Source organism: Pezoporus wallicus, unplaced genomic scaffold (assembly GCF_028554395.1).
Source record: "Pezoporus wallicus isolate ANWC-B61680 ecotype Strahan unplaced genomic scaffold, APGP_CSIRO_Pwel_v1 contig_642, whole genome shotgun sequence".
Classification (NCBI taxonomy): Eukaryota; Metazoa; Chordata; class Aves; order Psittaciformes; family Psittacidae; genus Pezoporus; species Pezoporus wallicus.
The window spans coordinates 1,005,570-1,029,038 of NW_026637470.1; the positions used below are offsets into that span (position 1 = coordinate 1,005,570).

At 37.5% G+C, this 23,469-nt stretch overlaps 2 protein-coding genes across 3 annotated transcripts in view; both read right to left on the reverse strand.

Annotated features, from left to right (window-relative positions):
• On the reverse strand, positions 1-10,535 carry ZCCHC4 (zinc finger CCHC-type containing 4). The gene is made up of 13 exons (XM_057405651.1): positions 10,433-10,535; positions 10,091-10,209; positions 8,842-8,924; positions 7,908-8,183; positions 7,320-7,397; positions 6,939-7,011; positions 5,219-5,369; positions 4,600-4,700; positions 3,246-3,367; positions 2,619-2,694; positions 2,053-2,104; positions 1,190-1,334; positions 1-139 (listed from the first exon to the last, which is right to left on the reverse strand). Exons 1-13 carry the CDS (start codon positions 10,533-10,535, stop codon positions 1-3), a joined length of 1,518 nt encoding a protein of 505 aa, XP_057261634.1.
• PI4K2B (phosphatidylinositol 4-kinase type 2 beta) overlaps positions 10,092-23,469 on the reverse strand; it is a 23,148-nt gene continuing 9,770 nt past the window's right edge. The window contains exons 3-11 of one of the 2 annotated variants that reach the window (XM_057405613.1): positions 23,251-23,451; positions 22,641-22,772; positions 20,355-20,508; positions 18,718-18,785; positions 18,118-18,217; positions 16,553-16,686; positions 15,426-15,485; positions 12,180-12,374; positions 10,092-10,209 (exon numbers count right to left, since the gene is read on the reverse strand). In XM_057405613.1, the coding sequence (XP_057261596.1) occupies positions 12,201-12,374; positions 15,426-15,485; positions 16,553-16,686; positions 18,118-18,217; positions 18,718-18,785; positions 20,355-20,508; positions 22,641-22,772; positions 23,251-23,451 (1,023 nt within the window). In that variant the 3' untranslated portion in view covers positions 10,092-10,209; positions 12,180-12,200. Of the gene's footprint in view, positions 10,210-12,014; positions 12,375-15,425; positions 15,486-16,552; positions 16,687-18,117; positions 18,218-18,717; positions 18,786-20,354; positions 20,509-22,640; positions 22,773-23,250; positions 23,452-23,469 lie in introns of those variants that run through there. The other variant, XM_057405612.1, reaches the window with a different exon arrangement.

The window sequence follows — 23,469 nt, forward strand, 5'->3', positions numbered from 1 at the left end:
TCAGCAAGCAAAGTCAGGCTTTTGGGGTTTTTGTTTTGTTGTTTGTTTTTTTTTTTTACTTTTTTTCCTGGAGAATATGGCATGCTTCACAGCATATTTACCCTCTTCAGAGTTCTCTGCCTTTGCTTTTTTGTCAGCTCTGTAAAGCAAAAAAGGAACATATAGATTAAAATGTAGAACGTACCTCTACATTTGCTAGCATTTTAAATAATCTGTCCATGGACGTGTATGACCCGAGAAGCTCACAGACTCACAGAAAGTACAAGGAACATTACATCTTACAATGTTATGACATCTAATCCTCCTAAAACTGTCCATTTTACTGCCATTTTTCACTTACATATTTATTCAGCGTTTTACCTTTAAGCCAATATGAAAACAGTAAGAAATGACACTCACCAATACAAAAAAGCACATACAGACTTTCATACTCAATATATAATGCACAGATATATAACAGAAAGGCTTAGAAAAAAGTACAGAGAGCTTAACTTTATAAAGACACCTGCAAAAAATACAGGACCTAAATCTAAGTAGCAAGTGGATTGTTTTCAGCTTCTGAGTTTCCCTTTCCCCTTTTGAGTTAGTTCCATCTGAAGACCATCACACACTATTTTTTTGGTCCTTTGATACATACAACTGTGTGCTTGTGTTTGTTACAGAGGCACAATCACGGCAGAATAAAAGCATTTAATGTGACCCTCATTAATACAGATTTTATATGGTGGGGATTTAGACTGTACAACGAGAGCACCTGAAATATCACAAAAAATACCCCCAAAAGATGCCATAACAAAGCAAAAGAACAGGAAGCAATGAAAAGAGCATAGTAGTGACTCTTTTCTCTGCCCTTTCATGAGGAATCTAATGAAGGGGATAAAAGTGTTTCAGTAATTTTGAATCTTCTTGACAGAGCTATCCCATGCACCATACACCAAATTTGGGATCTGTATACATCAGCTTTGGAAGAAAAGCCACGGTTAAGGAATTGGGAGACACAGTAAGTGACTCGCCTTTTTTATCATCCTTTCAGTATATACACCCCAGAGATACAGCAAATGGGCAATGGTGAAAGCTGTCACCAGCACCCAAAGGCAAAAGTCATCTCTTTCTAGATCATTTGTATGAAACAGGATCTAATCTCATTTGAATGCTATCTTTTATTATATTAATGCAGTACCACACTTACTGACAAGCTCTTCTGGTGTGGAAAAGACTAGGACAGGTACTGCGTTTGTGACCTGCCTTGCCACAAACAAAACAACCAGCATCAGTCTTCTCACAAGTGTGGTTTTGAAGAGCACAGCAGTTGCAACTGTTGCAGTGAAACCAAGCTGCAAAGTAAAGTAACATGATTTTTAGAATGATCATTCTGAAACTAAGCTTTAGATATAGGCTATATTGCCAGGTTTTTAATTCTGTTTTAGTTTTACAGAGATGGATGCAGTCAGTTTCTGGTCCCTTATTACATTTTGTAAGGCAGCCAGGTAGACAAATACACTGTATGACTATTCCAATATAACTGAATTATTTTGCCATTAGAACTATTATCCTGTATGCAATTTTAAATGAAAAAAAAAAATCCAGATGTTAAAATGGACTTATATGTTGCAATTTCTGTACCAGTAACAAAAATGATTGCTTCAGCTACTTAAACACAGCTATAAATACAACTGTATGTAATTTGATCATGCCCTCTCAAACTTTTTAATAGTTGCCTATTTGTTTATGAAATTCTAAAGGAAAAGTTAACAACATCAGGAAACAAAAAAAAAAAATCAAAATATTTAAGTTTTCCTATAACAAGTATGAATGGGATTTAGTACGGCTTGACAAAAAATATTTATCACATTCCCACGTGGTACAAGTGTACCTTAGTTACTGAGTGGCAACTCGTGTGAAATTGAGATTTTTCCTTTACTTTGTGTCTTCTGAGAAATTACATTTGATTTCTTTTACAGAGTATTTTCTGGTTTGCAATCTCAGTTTCTTTGGTCTATAGCTTAAACAAGAAGTGTACTTTTATTTAGAAAAGTGTTTTTCTATACTTACAGGGTTTTACACATTTTTTGCAAAGAACACAATGTTTCCATCGTCTACCATCCTACAAAAGATGAATACAGTGTTTATTTCTTTGTTTCATGTTTAACACCCCCACCACCACCACCCCCCCCCCGCCCCGACTGTAGCTTAAAACTGAACTACTGACATATGATCCCCATTATTTACAGAAACAGGTCCTCCGCAGGAAGGACTGTAACTTGGAAACAACAGTCCTGAGAATCTGTGACAACTGCAGCATTTTGAAATTAACAAGTTCTACAACTTCCGAAACATAAGAAATGTATGTGTCAACAGACCACTGATGAATAAGGTATGGTGTAAGTCCCAAACTTTTCCTGTCCTTTTTCCAACACAAAGGAACTGGGGAAAGAGAAATTAATTCCCAGTGGACTATGAATGATGTCCTGTGAAGTCAGAAAGCCTAGGAAACTGAACTGTTTGGGGTTTCCCAAGGAAGTCAGAATCAGAATAAGTTTTTACCAGAGCAAATATAACAGAAGTTACTGTATGACTACTGCTAAAACTGCTACACAGAAAGAAGTCAAAATACCTACCTTTGATGTACATGAATTGCATATCTCACAGTGCTGGTTACCAGAACTAACATAGCGCTGACATACAGCGCAAAACCTGAAAAAAAATTTAAATGTACTAGTCCACTATTTGCTCACAAAGCAATATAAATTAATTTTATACAAGCTCAACAATAAATATAAAGACTGCATAATCATTCTGCTAAATTAAAGATGATGTTTTTGATGCATAAAATCATCACTTCAGCCATTTAAACACAGTACATCCAAATAATAAAATTCAGGTGTTTGAATCCACATTAGCCACACTATTAGCAGTAAATCAAACCAAATCTATTCCTTTGTCCTTGATGCTTCTCTAAATGCTCATTTTATTAACTACTGTCTCAACCAAGATGATAATCAGGCACGGCTCTAATACCTCTCGTAGGTGTACACATAATTTCCTACAGACAAGCTGAGGAATCTCATCATTCCACACTTGAAAATATAAACTTCCTTTTAGGTTCCCAGCTCTCTTACATGCTGTTTACAGAACACGGAACCTTAAAAATGAGTGACAGAAATGTGCTCTTCAGCCTGACATCCAAAAGTCAGGCAAGAAAATACTGAACAGTACCACGTCCCTTGAGTGTTAATACATCTTACCTATAACCCTCTTCCACAGGAAGTACAATCATACTTGGGGTGAGGTTTGTGAAGATACGGACAGGAGACTGTCTACGACCTGTCTTGCCATGTTTATAAAGTGCATGATTATCATAGTCTACCTAGAAATAGAAAACCACAGAGTCTTAAAGTGAATACTAAGCACAGGCAGAACTATTTACATATTTATTATCTTTATATGTGCCTTATGAAATTTTCATTTTTATACAAAATACTCTAACCCCAAATTAGATTACAAGTATTTTGTCTCATTTACTTTTAAATTTGTGCAAACACAGCATCAGGCTAGATTCAAGAAATTAAGTTCCCAGTACTACAATAATCCTAGTCTACCTTTTTGCTCTTTTGCATGGAGTATCTAAGATAACGTTGCAGATGTTCTACAAAAGAGCAGCCCATTTAAGAACATGGAACTACACAATTTGGTCACTCTGGCAATACCAGCTGACCTGCATTTTACCGGATCTCAGAATAATAATAAAGTTGCAAATTCGATCAGCACTGCTTTTTCCAGCACAAAAATTCTCATCTCTTAACATGAGGCAGGAATGTGGAGTCTAGCCTAGCAGGAGTTTCCATTTTTTTTCCACAAATTTCCATTCTACAAGATACAAATATGTTGTTCGGAACACCATGTCAGATTTTACATAGAGTTGTTATATGAGAAAACAAAACTCTAACGTCACGAATACCCATGGCTGAGCTCTCAGAAGTCACCGATGTGCACACTGACATAACTAACGGATACAATACTGGAGAAGCTGATGCCAGATTACGGCTTTATCACCGACAGCTTGATTTATTATGTAATTCCAAAAACCTCCATTGTTGTGATTCTACTTTGGTCCTGGCAGTTTTGGAGATGACAGACCTTATTTATTTATTATTTATTTAATTTTCAATCTTTTTTTACCAGGGATGGGCATTAACCACTAAGCTACTGATATTTCAACAGCTGGGAAAAATGACACACTCTTCTCCAAGCTACCACTCACTTCTGAAATATGCACCTGTCAAAATTAGTGCAAATTCTGTCACACTGAAAACACTGCAGAAGAAATGAGTTAATCCACAGATGACAGGTAAGTTGAAGGTACCTAATAAACTGTAGGAGGGAAACAAAAATTATCAAAAGTATGACTAATAGAAATACAGAATCTGGACTTCACATGATGAGAACCACAGGGTTTGCAGCAGTGCCTCCAACGCTGTCAAAACTAAAGTCCAAGAAGGTGGCCCACCTCCAGACAAGTGCTACCACTGTATCTGCTTTCATCTCCTGTTCACAATGCACACGTCTGAAATTTGGCAGATTCACTGGGTTCAGTCATACCTGGTAATCCATCATACTAAAGCTTGGGAAGAACTCCAGAATACGAGACTCAAAGAAGTATGGAAATATCCAGAACATGGGCATCTCTTGGTTGTTATGACCTAGTAACGAAAAGACTTAGATGTACATTAAAGAAAAACGAGGTACACGAAGCATGAAAAATGCTTCATGTATATTCTGAGTATACATGAAAAAAGCATTCTGAATACATCTATGTCATGCTGGGCATAAGAACTAGCTCTTTCAGGCCACAGATAGTTTTGGCATGTCTTATGTATGTGGAGCTGTAAGCTCCACTTCACTAATTCCAACCCCCCTAGGTTGGTAAGAAATAGTATTGGTTTGATAGCAGCTTCTTCTCTACCTTTAAAGTCCATTTTAATTGCTAAGAAGATTTATAAAAAACCTGTTGGTTTTTAAGACAGACTTAAAAGAATTAGGTATTATTAAACTGTAAGTATCAGGAGAGTAAGTTAGATCTATAGTAGTTTATCTTTAGAAACTATAACATGAGTGTGTTCACATTCATCTGAGCAGCAAGAATCAGAGACTTTTAAATAGGTACTTTTTCTTCCAGTGATGTTACATCTCAACCCACTTATCTGGCTGCAATACCTACCTCCTTTTTCTGTCTCCTTCCACATTGCCATTAGTTTTTTAAAACTAGAAGCCAGTGCTTCCACTAACCCTCCAAATGGGGGATCAGTCACCATAATGACTCTTTCACCATTGTCTTGATACAAGAATTTCCTACAAGTTTCACATGCAGCCTGTAAGAAACAGAGGTTAATTTCCAGAAATATACATTCAAGAACTGCAACAGTACTGTCTTTAGCAATAAAATGATTATTTTAGAAAGGTCAACTTTAAAGACAAAAGTTATTTCCTCTTGGGTAGTAATGAAAAAAAGAAACAACCCAAACAAAAAACTATACTTGGAAATCTGAAAACAAGTGCCCTGTTCAGCTAATGTACCACGGGCAGATGCAATTCAAGCTTCTTAAGGTAGTCTTCCTCCTAAGGGTATTAAATTTAACTGGGAAAAAAGATGTTATAGCAAAAAAGCAACTTTCAGGCTTAAAATACATTTTATTTGTACCTTTTAAGTTGTTTTATTTGGTAAAGCATTTTCAAAGAAATGGGAACAATTCAGTCCACTGAAAACCAATTCAATCCATACTGCTTATGAAAACTGTTCAAATTTTAGCAATCCAGCCTGGACTCTATTATGAAAGTAAATGTAAAAAGCTATGTCTTCCCTGCCATTTCACAGTGTGAAACAGATCTTCTCTCATCTGTTACTTAGATTCTATTGCATTCCAAACACAGATTTCTAACATCAATATGCATTCAAGAGTGCTGCATTCAGTCCCTGAATACACGGCAATAAGGTGTCATTAGAGGTGTCACTTTTTCACACCTTGAAAAGAACAGCACAGTGTTTACAATGCAGAGGAACAGATTTTTTTCCTTTAATTGAAAAGCACAAAACTTGAGTACAGTGACAGATTAAAAACCTCAAAAGTAAGGCTTTTAGACCAAATTCGCATTTAAACCTAGGTGATCATTTTTCAAGATCCCATTCAAAATTAGCTTCTGGAATGGAAAAGATCTTAAAATTATCTACGTAGTATGAAAAGTATTGCAATAAATCAGTTTATGCAAATCAGTAGTGGCTTACTAATAATGGCAGAAAAAGAACTAAGAGTGAATGACTATACTATAGGGATAAATGTTTGAAACTAACGTTTGGAACTGAATTACACTGTGACTGTACAAAGCTACAATAAATGTCCTACTACAACTGCAGGTTTTTTAATAAAGTCAAAATTAAGCACATAATGTAACATTCAAAAAGCATCAAGAAGCACAGCATTTTCTTTAACCATTATACTAATCCAATTTCATTTTATGACAACAAGGTTAACCTTTTGACACTGCTTGCCTTGAATAAAGCAGAAAAACCTCCTTTTTCCTCCCACCTCAATTACCAGTGAACAAGACTTATGGCACCCACTGGGCTTATAAGGGCTGTTGTAGCAACAGAAGAACAGTGCTAATGAATACAACAACTCACACCAAACTGTCATTTTAATAAAAGCAGCAGTTATAATGTGTAAGTAACATTAGTTAGCATAAATTCAACAGGCAACTTTATCTTTGCATCAAGTCAGAAAGAATTACTGAAGAGGCACTGTTATTCTTTCATTTCCAGTACTGTTGACCATTTTTATCTCACGACAGACGTTTTCCTTTAGTCTAGCCATGACCTTATTACAAAATTCTGTATCAACAACATGTACTTGTTTACAAAGCACTCAAGAAATACTTGGCCTTACCTCTCCACCAAAAAAATAATGATTAAACATGTTGTAGTGGCAGAATTCATCCTCTGTGTAAAACTGTGAATACCTGTAAAATAAGTTTTAAGGGCAGTAGGAAAATATAACCAACTTCTTGTCTGCACTTACGGACATTTACATTGAAAACAAGACCTTAAGAAAAACAACTGGGCTATGATTACTGACAACACATACCAATACTAGGAATTATTATGTATTATTACTTTTCTCATAAACTGGATGTTACTTGTGTATGTGTGTTAAGAACAGACATGCAGAGACAGGAAAGGGAAACTAAGCACCAATTTATCTTTAAAGCAGTAGGAACACAAGCCTCGCACATACTCTTCAGACAGACAGACATTTGTCAAAACCTACCTGAAATCAATATCTAGCAGAAGGCTTCTAACCCTGAAATCTTCTCGTGATGCTTTTGACTGGATCATTTCATGAAGCCTGAAGTACAATTGGAGCAAAGAAATTTAACACATAATCAGTGGCTTCAAAAATTATCTTGCAAGACAAGACAAGAATGCCTGGTATTTTACTAAACCTAAAACCAAACAGATAAGAGAAAATGGAGTAATCTGAATCTGGATGATTCTGTGTGGCTAATATTCAAAGTTAGAAAAATTAGTCTTAAAAGATGAAAAGTCAGTGAAGCCTACAGGATCACCATGAACAAACAAACAAAAACCCCAAACATAAGCAAACAAATTCACTGTCACTTCTGTAAGAAACAACACAGAACATTTAAAGTGTGTGTGTTATTTGCAGAGCAGCTATAGTCTTCTGTATCTTATAAGCTCAAAGCAAGATCCCACTAGATGCTTAGATAATTCCAACCAATTTAAGCACAGAGAACCTCTTACGATGGCACAATCCTTGATGATTTAAATCTTAATAACCTGCATGGCTTCCAGGGAAATATATTATTTGAAAGTGTAACAATTCTCACTGACGTACCTGGGTGTTCCAACAGAGAGCACTCGTCTGAATCCTAAATCAGTAATAAGATCCAGTAGGAACTGACAACTTCTGTCTGCAAATAAGTACTGTGCATTTGTTTTTTTATTCTCGAGAGGATACAGAAGTTGACTGGGGCTTTTTAACTGGGCAGTGGAGATATCACACAGGAACTGGTGAGCCGAGTGTTTTTCCCATTCAGCTGGCAGTAGCAATTGCTGGCATTCCTGGCAAAACCTCCTCTTTGATAACGGCAACAGAACAAAATCCTTGTACCTTTAAGACGATAGGCAACAAACATGAATGGGGCTATGAAGGAGGGTTCATTTTTTTTTAGTTCAGACGTTTAAAGAGGCAATGTAGCATAAACCGCTCTTGCAAAAAACTCCACTACCTACATATGAATGAAGTTGTATTTATGAAAAGATGTTCAAAGGACACTTTAAAAAGCTTATAATATACGAGCCAAACATATTGAGAGTGCCCACAAAATAACTGGATTAGAAAGTGAAGACTCCGTATCAACTACCAGCAAGCAGTCCGGTATGTTTATGCACAGAACTAGGATGTCATTTATCACACTATCACCTTTGCTTCTTTTCACAATGTTAAGCCTGTTACTTTTGCACCCTAAAGTCAGGAATAATTTTTTGAACTGAAGTTGCTACTGACCTGTTGTTAGCACATTATGAGCACTAATGTAAGAAGAAGTACATATAAAAAAAAGATAGATACAGTTCCTGGGTTGAAAATACCATGCTCTAATTACAGATTTCATGCTATTTCCCTCTTGCAAGTCAACTAATTCTTATTTTTCAAAATCCCTCTGGCATGTTTTCATATTTTAAAGATTCCTGAAATACTATCTCTGCATTCAAAGTACTTAAAGCTGTATTACTTGATTTTTACTGAAGAAAATAGCCATTAACAATACCTTTCCACATTCTGTCTGTGTGTAAAAGAAGGCTGGTGATTTCTATTGTATACTTCACGTGCTGCGAGCCTAGTTTCTGACACCTGTAAAATTTATAAAACGTTACAAATCCAACAGATATTGTTCTGTATTAAATCTCAGTTATTAAACAAAAAGGGTGCATCAAAGGTCTCATGCTTTAGTTACTCTGCATAGCAAATTATCACATTGTTTGGGTTGTTGCAAAAGAACAAGCATGACTGCAGAACAGAGGAATGCTGCAAAACACTACAAGTCTCTCCTTGTGAATTTAAACCGTAAAAAAATAGAAACATTTCATTCTTCTACCACATGTGATACTCAGGGGGAAAACTCAAAACTTGGTTATGATGAAGACAGAAAGAGGTATACTCTTCATTAATGCGTGACAGCAGTTGCACTCTCTATGAAGAACTATGATCTGATCCTGAACAACTGATGACAGCAGAAACGTTGCCCAAGTCTTTCATGTGTGATTATTTTAAAGGCATAACAGCTCTTCTCTGAGTCTTCTACTTTGTTCCCACAAAACATATAGTTTCACAGTGTTTCAAGACATCTACACAAAACTTAAGGAACTGAGTTCTTTAATGGGGGAGGACAGGAAAATTCAATAGAAAAAAAACCACCATTATACCAGTGACATTCAAAATACCATTTAAATCTACACAAGCAAGTGATTAACTACCTTATTTTCTCTTTATATAACTTTTCAGTAGCAATCAGCACAGCAATGAGCTGCTAATGAACACAATTAAACTCCAGCCTGACAAGCCGCTGAGGACAATGACAGCAACACAAGAAACATTTACGAAACAGAAAAAGCAACATAAAATGCAGCGGACAAAAACCACAGCAAGCTCTCCGTGAATACATATCAATCCCTGTTTTGTCACCCTACAATTATCTGCCCAAAGTTTTGTAGACAAATTGCTGCAGATGTTCTACTGAGCATCATGCTAATCCCCACCATCTGTTTTACATATCCCATTGTTTGCCTGTATCCACCAGATTTCCTGTCTTAATTGTGGAAGATGAGGACATCTTGAGATCAGAACTACCCTATTTTGTTCAACATTGCATGGCATTTACAAACATCGTAACTTGAATACACAAGTGTTTTGGCAATACAGTAACAAATGCCGGATTTACTCACAAATTATTTTAACTTTCTTTTAAATAGAAAGATTATCCCCAATATTTACCATAGTCCTAAAGAGCGCCCTCTTACCTTCTCATCCTCCCACTGGAAAAAGTTACAATCTTTTCTATCCCTACAGGCTGAACAAGCATAAAACCTTCTTCCTTCCTCTCCTCCTTGGTTGGTCTTTACAAATAGAAGAGCAGGACCTGAAGGACAAACATCACCATACATGACACACGGGACACCAAGAGACGCGTGCAAGTGTCAAGCTTCCAGAACACGTTAACACAACTCCTGGCGGGGGCCGGGAAAGGGGCTGGGAACGAACAGAGACGCTGTGGGAAGTGTCACACCCCACCCCACCCCCCCCTCCACGGAAACCGCGGCCACCCCAATCCCGGCTTGTCAGAGACCCCCCCTGCCGCTCACCGTGCGGGCAGAGGGGCGCGCCGGGCACCAGCCCGAGCAGGGCCAAACCGCAGACATCCACCCCGCGCCCGCCCTCCCGGCCGCCTGCGCCGCCACCCGCCATGGCACCGCCTGCTTCCCGACAGCCCCCGCCACCCGACAAGCTAAGGGAGGACAGGGCAGCCAAAGCTGCGGCTCCCCCCAGCGGCGCGGCGGCCCCAGCGCCGAGGGAGAACACGCTCCTTCGCGTGGAACTCCGAAACAGGGTCTATCGATAGACCACCACCGACAGCCGAGCCCGAACCCTGTGCGGTTTAGACCGTGACATTTGTTTTCTTCAGTGGGTATGTCTGGTACATAAACACCATCTTAATTTTTTTTAAATAAATTGTTTGGATAAAAACATTCATGGAATGTTTATAACGGTGATCATTTCAACTCAATTTTAACTCCACCATACAGTGAACTTTACCGTTAAGACTTAAACATTTTAGTTAGGCATGCGAAGTGCTGACAAGCTACATTAACATTTAAATCCACTCAAAATTACATAAAATACAAGCATTTTATTATTTTTGTCCACAGTATTGCTTAGAATTACAAAATACAGCAATGACTGAAATACTGAAGCTTCCATAAAAGCATTTTTTTTTTTCCTTTTCCTGGTCTTAACTGTCCAGAAAATTACTAAAATAAAAATATTTTCCATTTTACATAAGCCACAAATCTTGAAACATGACAATCAAGTCCTAAATCATGTAACTTATGCATAAAAGCAAATGGCAAAAGCACATGACACTGCTAAGGGCACGGTAAGAAGTTTCTGTGCTCTCTGTATCACAGTTTTTGTCCTTTTTTTTTTCCAGTAAAAAACAAAAACAACTGTGTGTTTACATATAAATCTAGAAGGCAGACTGGCTTCGTGCTGAACACATCAGTGCTCCCATCATTCATAGTGCAGAACCACTTTGGTGACTACTGATGAACACAGTTATAGGCATATGGCAAAGCAAACCTGCAACAACATGCTGCAATTCCTTCGCTGTGAGGGATCTATAAAGAAATATCACAGTTTTCCCTAATGTGCTTAAATACACTAGTTCTAAAAGCTACACGTGAAATTTCAACCTCTGAAACGTACATTCAGTTTATTCTGTCACTAGGAGCTGTGAGTACTTCACTCAGTTTGAACTTCACTGTAATGCAACTGTTTAGCTATTTTTGGTCCCAGTGTGCAAAAAACCTACTTGAAGCATTTCCCCCCCTCCTCTCCCTCCCTCCCTTTTTTATTTAAAGTGCATGACTTCTCAAGTAACTAGCCTACAAAAATCTAACAGCTTAAAATACCAGCAAGAAATTCCAGGGAAAAGCATTTGCACAATCAAAGATAACATTCTGCAATTTTTAAAGACCATATAAAAGAAGTCAATAGTGTACAGGTTCTCACATTTATATGAAACAAAAAAAATTCCTGTTGTATTCAAAAGTAGTTTCTCAGCATACGCAAACTGTGTATCTTCCCTTATTCAGAATACATTAATTTAGCCTATAAAAATACAGTATGGACAAGTTCTTCTCATCCCCGACATAAGAATTCACAAAATTTTGACACTAAAATTGTAAACTTTTATTACATTCAAAATACATTTCTTAAGTCTTCAGAATTTAAGTTTTGAGGTGGTGGCAGTCAGAGCTCTTGTTGTACAGCAGAAGTATATTATTGCAGAGCTTTTACACAGAAGTAGCTTTCTGAACTCGAGAAACTTACTCTTCCCATGTACTTTTGTTGCTACCAGGAGGAAAAGAAAGGCTTCCTGCTATGAAAGGTCTGCGTGAATGCATTACTCAGCTGAACAATTCGGCCCTGACCTCCAGTGCTACTTCGCTCCACAATCACACGTGGCATCTGAACAAGCTGAATGGGACTCTTTTCATCTTTTAACGCCTGAGTAAGATTTAATATCTAAAAGCGCAAAAGCATACAAATAAAACTGTGGTTAATGGGTTTATAAATTTTAGATATCACTGAAATAAATTCTGTCCCTACAGATGTGATGTCAAATAAATTATTTTTTAAGCATACTCTATTGCAAGTAGAAATACTTTATTCATTTGGTAACATAACATCCCACCGCTGACCACCCTTCTGGTCTTTTCTTGACTATTTCATGCAATGTTCTCTGAAATGTTGGAAAATGTTAAGAGATAAAAATCTGAGAGCATTTTCAATTTAGCACATCTCTTACGAGCGCTGCAAACTTAATTAAAAAAAAAAAACAAACAAACTACAAGAAAGCAATCAACATGTATTTAACATAGGATCTACCAGGAGTTGTAGCTACAAGTTATTTTCATATCAGAAGATACAAAGCAATATCATTAACCCACACCAGATACAGTGCCAAGACCTTAGCTCCCAGAAGTATGTTATCTCCTTCCAAAACCTCAGTGCTCAGGAACTGCCCCAGTCATTTACTCCACATTCAATGTTAACCTGCTGAAAACTGAGGCAAGTGTTCAATTTGCAGCAATCCAGTTTCCAGCAATTCCCTACACAAAAGTATTACATTTCCAACAATTCAAACCTGACTGCATGTAAACAAGTGTGACCAGCAGGTAGGGGGAGGTGATTCTCCCCCTCTGCTTTGCTCTCATGAGACCCCCACATTAACTAGTGTGTCCAGCTCTGAAGCCCCCAACACAACAGGGATGTGGACCCTGTTGGAGTGAGTCCAAAGGAGGGCCATGAAGATGCTCAAGAGGGCTGGAGCACCAGTCATATGAAGACCAGCTGAGTGCTGGGCTTGTTCAGCCTGGAGAAGAGAAACCTCTGGGGAGACCTTAGAGCAGCCTCCAGTGCCTAAAGGGGGCCTACAGGAAATCTGGAGAGGGACTTTTGACAAGGGCATGTAGCAACAGGACGAGGGCAAAGGAATTAAGCCAAAAGTGGGAAGATTTAGACTGGATATGAGAAAGACATTCTATATTGCAAGGGTGGTAAGACACTGGAACAGGTTGCCCAGAGAAGTTGTGGATGCCCCATCCCTGGCAGTGTCCAAGCCAGGGTTGGATGGGGCTTTGAGCAATCTCTGCCCATACAGATGCAGACTGGAAATGCCTTCCAACCCAAACCATTCTACCATTCTATGAATTTAGTTTTGGTGACACACTTCAATTACCCTTAGTACTGTATTTTTTCCCTGCACAATGCCCCTTTCTTCCTTGTGAACTTACTGATCCCCTGCTCATTCTGCACTTCCATGGCTGAAGAACCCTGATAGTCTTTTGCATGGCTTACTGCAATTCAGCTCTTCCAGCAATTCCACTGGACATTTACATTTTCTAAGTTCTAAGGCAATCCCCCTTGTAGATCTGCATTACCTGGCTTCTTAGTCTCCATATTCTTGAGAGAACAGCTTATCTTGGGTTTGAAACCCTTTCCAGTATTTCACACACACACACACACACACACACACACACACACACACTTCACAAAAATATGCAAACTACTTTTGGTATCTTAAAGATCTCACCCCTAACATGGAAGATGCATTTCTCTTCAGCCTCTATCCACTAGGTTCTTAATTTTCAAATCAAGTTTTTATTTTTAAGGATGCATGTACAGATGTTTTGGCTACCCTGCAAATTCATCTTAATTCTTCTATAATGCCCTTGTAACGTGCTTTGGCTTTACACCAAAAGCAAGTCTAAAATCAGTGCTAAAACGCACAATTTGCGGATGTATTTCCAGTCACATCCAAGAATAACTCATCATCCTTATTTCTTCCCTAAACCCATGCCTGAAAACCTGACATCTCCCACAGTGAAACCATTCTCATTCAGCTACAGAAACATTTAAAATAAATTTTCTGCTGAAATTCACTTCAGGGAAAGGGTGTGAAGAAAACATCCAGTTGCAGCCTTTATAATAGGAAATCTATTTAGACAACTTTAGCTAGATCTCTCTGTTACATAGATGAGTTTTTCCTTAAACTTCTCATTAACTAACAGATTCCCTGTAGCCAATTGTCTCATCACAAAAAAGCTATTTAACACAGATTAAGATGGATGAATCCTTAAGAATTGATCTTCCAGTGACTGCACATACTTCTCAGAAATGTTTTCAGAAATAATTCCTATAATTTAATTCAAGTAAGGATTGTTGGCTTTTAGCCACCACACCTAGTGTTAACTGGGATTATGCTTTGACTAAGCAGAGCTGCAATCTTGTGCAAGGTACTACTGACACACAAAACTCTACAGACAAAAGGTATGATTAAGCTGCTCTAAGAAGTGTGAATACTGGGGTTTAAACTATCCATCTTGAATTTATGAACACAGAAATCAGTTTCAATAAGATCAGTGCAAATGGGACTATTAATTTATCTAGCCCAATTCCCTTGCATGTTCATAAATCACTATTTTATGCCTATAATGAGCTAAATAACTTGTTCTTAGCTAAAGCTTGCTTTCCATTATCTCACACCAGTCTTAAATTTTAAGACAGCAAAGAAGATGATGAAACCCTTCTCCTCCCTTGCTTCACTGTGAGGAAAAAAAACCAACAAAAACCCAAAGAAACCAACCTAAATCAACAAACCAACGTTTAATCATCATCAACTTTCAAATCTGAAAACGACTGGATTGGTTCCAAGTATGGCTCTGATACTTGCTAAGATGAAGAAATTTTATTACCTAATATTGTTTCTTGTGAGAAGCATTTCAATAATCAAGTTAACTCTCCAAAATAAAGTCAATAACATAATGAAATTACCCACCAAACCTTCTATTCGAGTTTATGACTCTTCTCCAGTGTTTCATTTTCTAAATACCTTCTATGAACATACAAGTATTATGTGAACAAACTCCAAGAAGAAGTTTAGTCTTCTCAGATGAAAATACCTTTAAGTGTCTTCCAGTTCAATGGGAGTCAGTTTTTGTAGCTCTAAAAGAGATAGCTGACAAGCACTGGCAAATTAAATACATAAATGAAAATGTAAAAAAGCAGTCTTACCTGCCCCCTCATAACAGACATTTGGTTTTCAAAAGTAGCCTTGTCAAATCCTTTATCAGTCTTTAATAAAGAAAATAGTTATTATAAGAAATGACCCATTAATTTCTAGCTATATATTCAGTATGCAAATTCAGCAACTTAATGCATGCATAGTCATGCTTACCGATATCATAAATTTTGGATGCTTTAAATAGTCACAGTATGACACACGAAGGTCTGTTTACTGTAGCAAATTTATATATGTGGAAATGAAGGATGCTCCACATCATAAAGTACATCAGTAGATATACTTTATCAGTAGATACTACTTTAGAACACTGATAGGTATGCCTAATACCGTCACATCATGTTACACTGCTCTCTCACCTTTACTGACAAAAGAATACTTCCTCCTTCAGATTTATTAAATAATCAACTTCCACCGGGTTTAACAGACAACCCAAAGTCACTTTGAATACAACTGAGTCAAAGACCAAACAGTGCAAGTGTGTTTCAGGATCTAGTTTTAACATTACAGCTGCATTTTCATTACAAGTTTAAAATTTCCATTTCTTTCCATCCCGATCATTTGGATTATTTCACTTGAACATCCAATAGAATTGTTTACAGAATGTTTCAGAGAAGGACACTTCTTTATATCTCAATATTGTAGCACAGTTTCAGTATCTTTAAGGTAAGTTTGACTTAAACAGGGTCAAGATTTCAGCACCAATTTCACATGCTATATATATCTATATATCTAAAATTAAGTCTATGAAAGGTATGCAGGTCTTCAAGTTAAATACATGATTTCCTCAGGTTGCTACAGTTTATCTTCAGTTATACATACCACACAGGTATGTTAACTTGAGCTTTTTACACAGACCTGCGCTATGAAAGTTAACTAGCTTTAACTGATCATGTGAAACTTAGGTATTTAAAAGGTAATTCTGTTTTCAAATAAGCTACTATCAATTAGCCACATTAGTGACAGAATCCTCTTTATCATATATTCCCTTTCTACCCTGCCAATGTTAAAGCTAAAAGAGAACAGTATCATGACATACAGAAGTTAAACTCATCTAACTGTTCCATTAAATGTATTAGCTATTGCAGTAATGCTTAATTCAAAGAAGCATCCAATTCACCTTAAACAGTTCATGAAGATCTTCACAAAGATCCTGTACAAAGTTCATATCAGAAATGCGAGGAAGAACTAGGTCTCTGGTCTCCTGGGAGAAAGGAACTTTTGCTTGTGAAAGCCAAGCCCAGTGAAAGGGATCTAATGCAGAAAACCAGTACACAACGATTAACAACAGGCAAAAATACATTCTCAAGTGCTTATCACTGACACAATACTCTGCTGCCTACTAATTTCTCAGTAACACACCATTTTTCTCAGCATTGTTACCCCATATACTTCTTGTGGCTACAGTTACAAAAGCAGCTTTACAGCTACTGAGCGTTTTATCTAAAAGGTGAAAATAATATTTTAAATAACAAATATTTAGTTGAAGCAGTAGGTAAATTACATATATAAATACTGTAAGCACCAGTAGCGGCCTTCTCCTAGTTTAGTAATGCAGTTTCCTTTGGAATAAAATAATGGCTGCAATCAAATAGAAATCTTTCAGATGTCTGACACCTATTGAAGAATTAACAAAAAAGTAGCTACTATTTTTTAACATTATTTTTCATTAAAATGCCTTCTAAGCATGCTGAGACAAAACACTCTCAACTTCTCCCATAATTGCTATTAAACAGCTTTTTCAAGAGATATTGTTAAGATTATTACCAGATGCTAAAGACACCAAACAGTATCAGTTGCAGGAACTCAGCAACACCTGCAGCAGGCCGCCCACTGAAACTTCCTAACAGGGCTCACAGCCCTTCGCACCTGACAGCCCAGGCAGTTTTCCACTCAGCTCAGCCTGTTTGTCTAGTTCATCTCTCAACATTTCTCTACAACACTATGAGAGACTACACAGGTGGCCTCACAGAAGTCAAGGAAAAAAATCAGTATTCACTGCCTCATCCACTAAGCAAGTCAGCATTAAAAGCTGTCTAGTCAGTTAAGCAGTTTGTCCTTGCTGATTTCCCAATCACCTCCTTGTTCTTCATGTGCTTGTACACGGCTTCCAGAAGGATTCATTCTACAGTCTTCATGGGGACTGTGGTTAGGCTGGCTACCCTATGATTCCTTGTACTCTACATCTTGCCCTTCTTGAAGATGCATGTGATACATTTTTCTACTCATCAACAACCTCCCACATTAACTACAGTGTTTCCTGAGTGCTGAGCAAACAGGTTCACATCACACAGCTCCCATTGTGTTTTCAATGCACCCTATCTACTCCTATAAACTTCTGTTTTGCTTTGCGTAATTGTCCTTCCCAGAGGCTCTGCTTATGAGCTCTGAGACCCAAGAGCCAAAAGATCAAATCTTACAGGTGAGAACTGAGAAAAAGTAAGCAGTAACTTGTTCTTTCTTACGCCTTTTGCCTTTAAGTCTTTGGTGCACTTTTCTTCAGTCCCACTCTCACTTTTAACTTACTTAACCCTTCTGCCCTTTATGTCCTCTGCTAGCTTTATACAGCTGAGCTCTGACTTTCCAGACTCCATCCTTGCACTACAACAACCTAAGCAAAAAAGAAATACTTAATTTGGAAGTTACTTTACCAATAGGAAGATGACTGAAGAATGTAATACTTACATGCCCTCCACTCATCAGGATGCTTAAAAGGAAATGCTAAACCATTGTCAATTGCAGCAATCTTAATAGTAGATTCCTTAGTTACAGTCCATTGGCTACCCTATAGAAGGAATATTTCAAAAACAAGTGATACCTATGTGCTTACGAAACTAGTGAAATACATTAAAAACACTAAATAATATACTATCTTCACACTTAAAGTCAACTTAAACAATATAAAGGAGTACCCAAATCAACTCCAGCATGTGTAATTCTTACTCTACCATCATTAAAGAGGAGCCCTTGCCCCAAATACAAGACAAGAAGAGCATATAAACAGCTGAAGAAATGTGCTTGAGCAATAGTGGGCAGTTTCATTATTACTATAGCTCAAGCTGGTAAAGAAAAAAATACAGAATAATAAAAATACCTTTTAGCACTCTTTTATCCAGACTAACCTAATCCAAATACCTTTTCCATTCACTTCCCCTAGAATAATTTGAAATTATATTTCTTGAGACCATACACCAGAATTAAAGCCATGCACTTAACCCCCTGCAAGATCAAGCTACAAAACTGAACAATTTAAGCAATATAACTTTCAGAGTACAATTTTCTTACCTTATCTGACAGATCAAGTCCATCATGTTGTTTTTCATACCTGACTAACCAGTTATCGTTACCTCTGTCTTTAAACAGGAAAATGCATGTCACAACATGTCATCTATAAAGAAATCATCATCTAAAGTGATAGACAATGACTAATATTGTAAATTTACAGAGAATTTACCAAAAGAGTCAGGCAAAACTGTTCAAAGAGTTTTCTCCATCACAATATGTTTTTAGCTTTACTGAAATGTATGAGGCAACTGGAAAGACCAAAAATCTACCAAGTGTTCTTAGGTATTTATTACTGCTTTAATCTCCCCAGCTGGCTGAATATACAGCAAAATACCAGGTAAGCTAAGAGAAATTATTTTCATCCATTTTATGCAGAAAAGACTGGCTGTAGTTTGCACTTCTCCTGGGGGAAAAACTATCAGCAGCAGTACCACGATGACTTAATTTTAAAGCTTATTTTACTGCTGACAGGGTAAAAGAGAGGCCCTGCAAAATTATATACAGTGTGATGTTCAACTACATGGAGAAAACAGACTCTTCAAAGATTGGGAGCAGGCGAAGGAGGGGAATGAAGAGCTTTTCAGAAGCTGAAAATGTCTGCACCATTTACACAAAATTGAGACACTGGAGGCTTTGACAAGGTCTTTCAGATAGAAAATGACTGCATGGATTTCTAGGTCATCTTGAGGTGCTCCCCTAACTTTAGTTAAACATCCATCAGAAGTTTTTCATGTTCTATCATCATTAAATATAGTAGATGAAGATAAAACCATTCACATAGTGATGTTCTGCATTTTGAGTATTTTCCTTACAATTTTAAGAACATCACAGGACACACTAATTGTTTGGAAACATTGGTATCTATTTGATAAAGCTGACAGACCACAGCTGTGGCTAGAGAGTATTAAGTACTTATGAAACTTCAGTTTGTTTCTAAAAAGCCACAGGTTAAGTGACCTACTTTCAGCTGGATTCCTTTATAATAAGTGAATTTAAGAAAAATTAACTAGGGCCGATATATGTCTGAAGAAGAGTAAAGATGCCCACCTCAGACAAAGCAGCAAAGGAGTGTATTTCAAATATAAATCTGCCTTTGGAACACCTACATAGGCAACAGACAAATCCTAGCTTCTGAGTGGAAGAAACAAGAATGCAGGAGAACCAAGATTCACACACCACAGTTGTACTTCAACGCCTAGTCAGAATGAATATGAACTATTTTGTACTGATGCAAAACTGTGCTGTTCTCAACTCCAGCTTAGCATAAAAGGAATGGTAGTCATGGCTTGTCCTACGGTTCCTGAAACCTCACCATCCCTTACCCTAATCAGGGGAAACAGTTAGTTAATAGCCTACTTACAGCATTAAAGCATTAAGGGAAGTATTTGTTCTTGAATTCTTCCATTGCTTAAAAATATCAAGTAACAGCCAAAAAGGGTTGTTTGGATTTTGCAATATTTAATGCTTGAATCTGAAGTAATTTTTTTTTTAAGTTTTAAATGCAACATTCTGGCCTTCAATCATGAGAAAAGTATCTGAAATACATTAAAAGCATTCAGCAGCAGCAGCTTGCAGCAAGCACTGCTTACCATTTCTGCCTCATTAAAGTAGGTAAGTATCAAGACATTAACAAATACCTGTATTTCTGATGACATAATCCAAAATAACCAATCTTTCAAACTGTGACTGAAATTCTTTCCTTGTATTCTCAGGTAAAGGATCAGTTTCAAACTTCCTGAGCCAGTAGTCAGCTTCCTTATATCCTTCAACAAACAGCTGGAAGGAGCCAACCTGAAACATTAAGTAACGGTATTTGGAAAATGCACTTGGCCTGGTCACATAACTAATCTTAACAGAAAAACTTATTATGTACTTTCAAAATACACAGGAAATATGACATAAAAAAAGATTACTAAGTGGTTTCTCTTACATTCCCAAATTATAAAAAAAGGAAGGGTCAAATCATGAGGGCTTTTTCTGTTTAGTTTTGGGGGAGAGGGAATCTTTGGTTGTGATTGTTTTGGTTTTTTTAGTATTTGTTTAAGCATTCACTGAGTTTACCAGAAACAAAACATAGCCCGGCAGCTCAGCATAAGTGAACACTCAATATTATGAGTAATACTTGAAACAGAGAAAAAGAAGTAACATAGAATCACAGAATGGTTTGGGTTGGAAAGGACCTTAGGATCATGTAGTTTCATCCCCCCTGCCATGGACAAGGATGCCCCACACCAGACCATGTTGTCCAAGGCTCTTCTGTCCAACCTGGCCTTGAACACTGCCAGGGATGGAACATTTGCCACTTGGGGCAACCCATTCCAGTGCCTCACCACCCTCACAGTAAAGAACTTCTTCCTTGTATCTAACCTGAACTTCCCCTGTTGAAGTTTAAACCCATTCCACCTTATCACTACAGTGCCTGATGAAAAGCCCCTCTCCAGCATGCTTGTAGGCGCCCTTCAAATATTGGAAGGCTGCTATGAGGTTTCCATGCAGCCTTCTCATCTATTTTTTTTTCCATTGGTTCAACAGCCCATAGGAAACTCACCAAAAAAAAAAAAACAAAAAAAAAAACGTATACTGGAGCACTTCCTGTATGAAGACAGGCTGAGAAAGTTGGGGCTGTTCAGCCTGGAGAAGAGAAGGCTGCATGGAGACCTTATAGCAGCCTTCCAGTATCTGAAGGGGGCCCATAGGGATGGTGGGTAGGGACTCTTCCTTAGGGACTGTAGTGACAGAACAAGGGGTAACGGGTTAAAATTTAAATAGAGGAAGTTTAGATTGGATATAAGGAAGAAGCTCTTTACTGTAAGGGTGGTGAGGCACTGGAATGTGTTGCCCAGGGAGGTTGTGCATGCTCCGTCCCTAGCGGCGTTCAAGGCCAGGCTGGACAGAGCCTTGGGTGACATGGTTTAGTGTGAGGTGTCCCCGCCCATGGCAGGGGGGTTGGAACTAGGTGATCTTAAGGTCCTTTCCAACCCTAACTATTGTGCGATTTTACGATTCTATGATCCTATGAAAAGTTCCTGTTTCCTTGATGAGAAAAGCAGCATTAGCCATTTTTTCAAGACAAACGCTTTTCACATGAAAATGGCTGAAATACATTTCTCAAAAGAGTCCAAGGAAGAAAACTACAGATGGCATCAGCTCTGTACGTGTGGACAACAGGGAAGATCCTCAAGATTAAAATCCAAACGGAGACTTATATTTGAGAAGTAAAATGCAAATACATGCACATGTGCAGAGACATGGATAAACACAGAGCATGTGGAATAGCCATGCTGATACAAGCTTGCATAACATATGTCACATGGATCAAAACTGCTGAGAACTGACACAGTGAATTACCCAAGCTGTATGTAACTTTTTTAAGTTCAGGAGAACACCACTGTGGTGGTATTTGGTGCTTTCTTAGCTTGCTAGCCAAGAAGGATGTGGGGTTTTCGTCACTGGAGTACTGCACACAAGATAAAAGCAAGGTAAGATACCTAAAATAATAAAACAAATAGAAAGGAAAAAAACCCACAAGTGTTTAGGAAAAATTATGTAACTAGATAAATTACAGGGGAGAAAATGTGACAAAAGAAAATGTGAGCGAAATGAACTAAACAGTTAAGAAAAAGGAAAAGGCCAAAACAGTGAGAGATGCACAACACTAACATATTACTCCTCCAGCAGAAAGCTAGACTACAAACTGAAACAAAAAGCGGCAAGATTATTAAAGCAGTTCAAATGAAGAAACAATGAGTGGACAGATTTGCATATAAACAGTCATATTTATCAAACTTCAGTTATCCAGAGATAGTTTTCAGCAAGCAACAAGGTTTTTCTTCTCCTGTTGAAGTTTATAAATTTTTTTTTTTTTTAATTGAGAGATTTGTGTAAGAATCAGCAAATGCACAAATTACTTTTTCCCATCTTACCTTAGGAGGTAGTCCAATTCGATTAAATTTTTTAGCAACTTTTGGCACTTTCTCTAAAGCGTATTTTTTTCCTCTGGACTTTGCGCGATCTATTGCACTGTAATTAAAGGTCTCACTGACAAGCCAGACAACCTTCAAATATGAAAATCAAAAACACAGCTCAGAATTCCTTATTATTTCAATTATAAATTTACAATTAAATTTATGCTTGGCTGTCAAAAAAGCAAAAAGGAAGCATGAGGCATTTCCAACAGAAAGTTTACATAAAGTAGCAAATATTCACTTTTTCATGTATCTCAAAAGAAAAATGGGAATCCTTATATGCCAATTTTTGCAATTTTGCTTCTCACCAAAAGCCAAGGAAATGAAAGTGTCAGGAAATGATAGAAACTGAAGTGGTTCCAAAGAAGAAATTCAATTCAGATCTGAAACTTATCCTTTAAACCAAAAATCACAGTCACTATAACAAACTGTGCCTTCGGATTTGTAACAGTTTATACATGAATTGGGGATAATGATATACAAGCATGTCACCACAAGTACAGTCCAGAGACTGACAAATCTGCCACTATTATTTTTCATTTAATAATTTATGTATTTTAACTTTTACCTTGGTTTTAGGTACAACTCCTAGCCCCAGCTTGTCATCCACAAGATAGGCACCAGCTTCAGAGAGGTATCCCTGATTTGGAACGAGGCAGCCTCTGCCAAAGCAGCAAGGACAACAAACTTTGTGAAAATATTTGGTCCATTTTGGATTTAGATGTCCATAAGGCTCTTCAGATTTTGGTTTGAACACTCCAATAGTTTTCTACAATAAGTAATATAA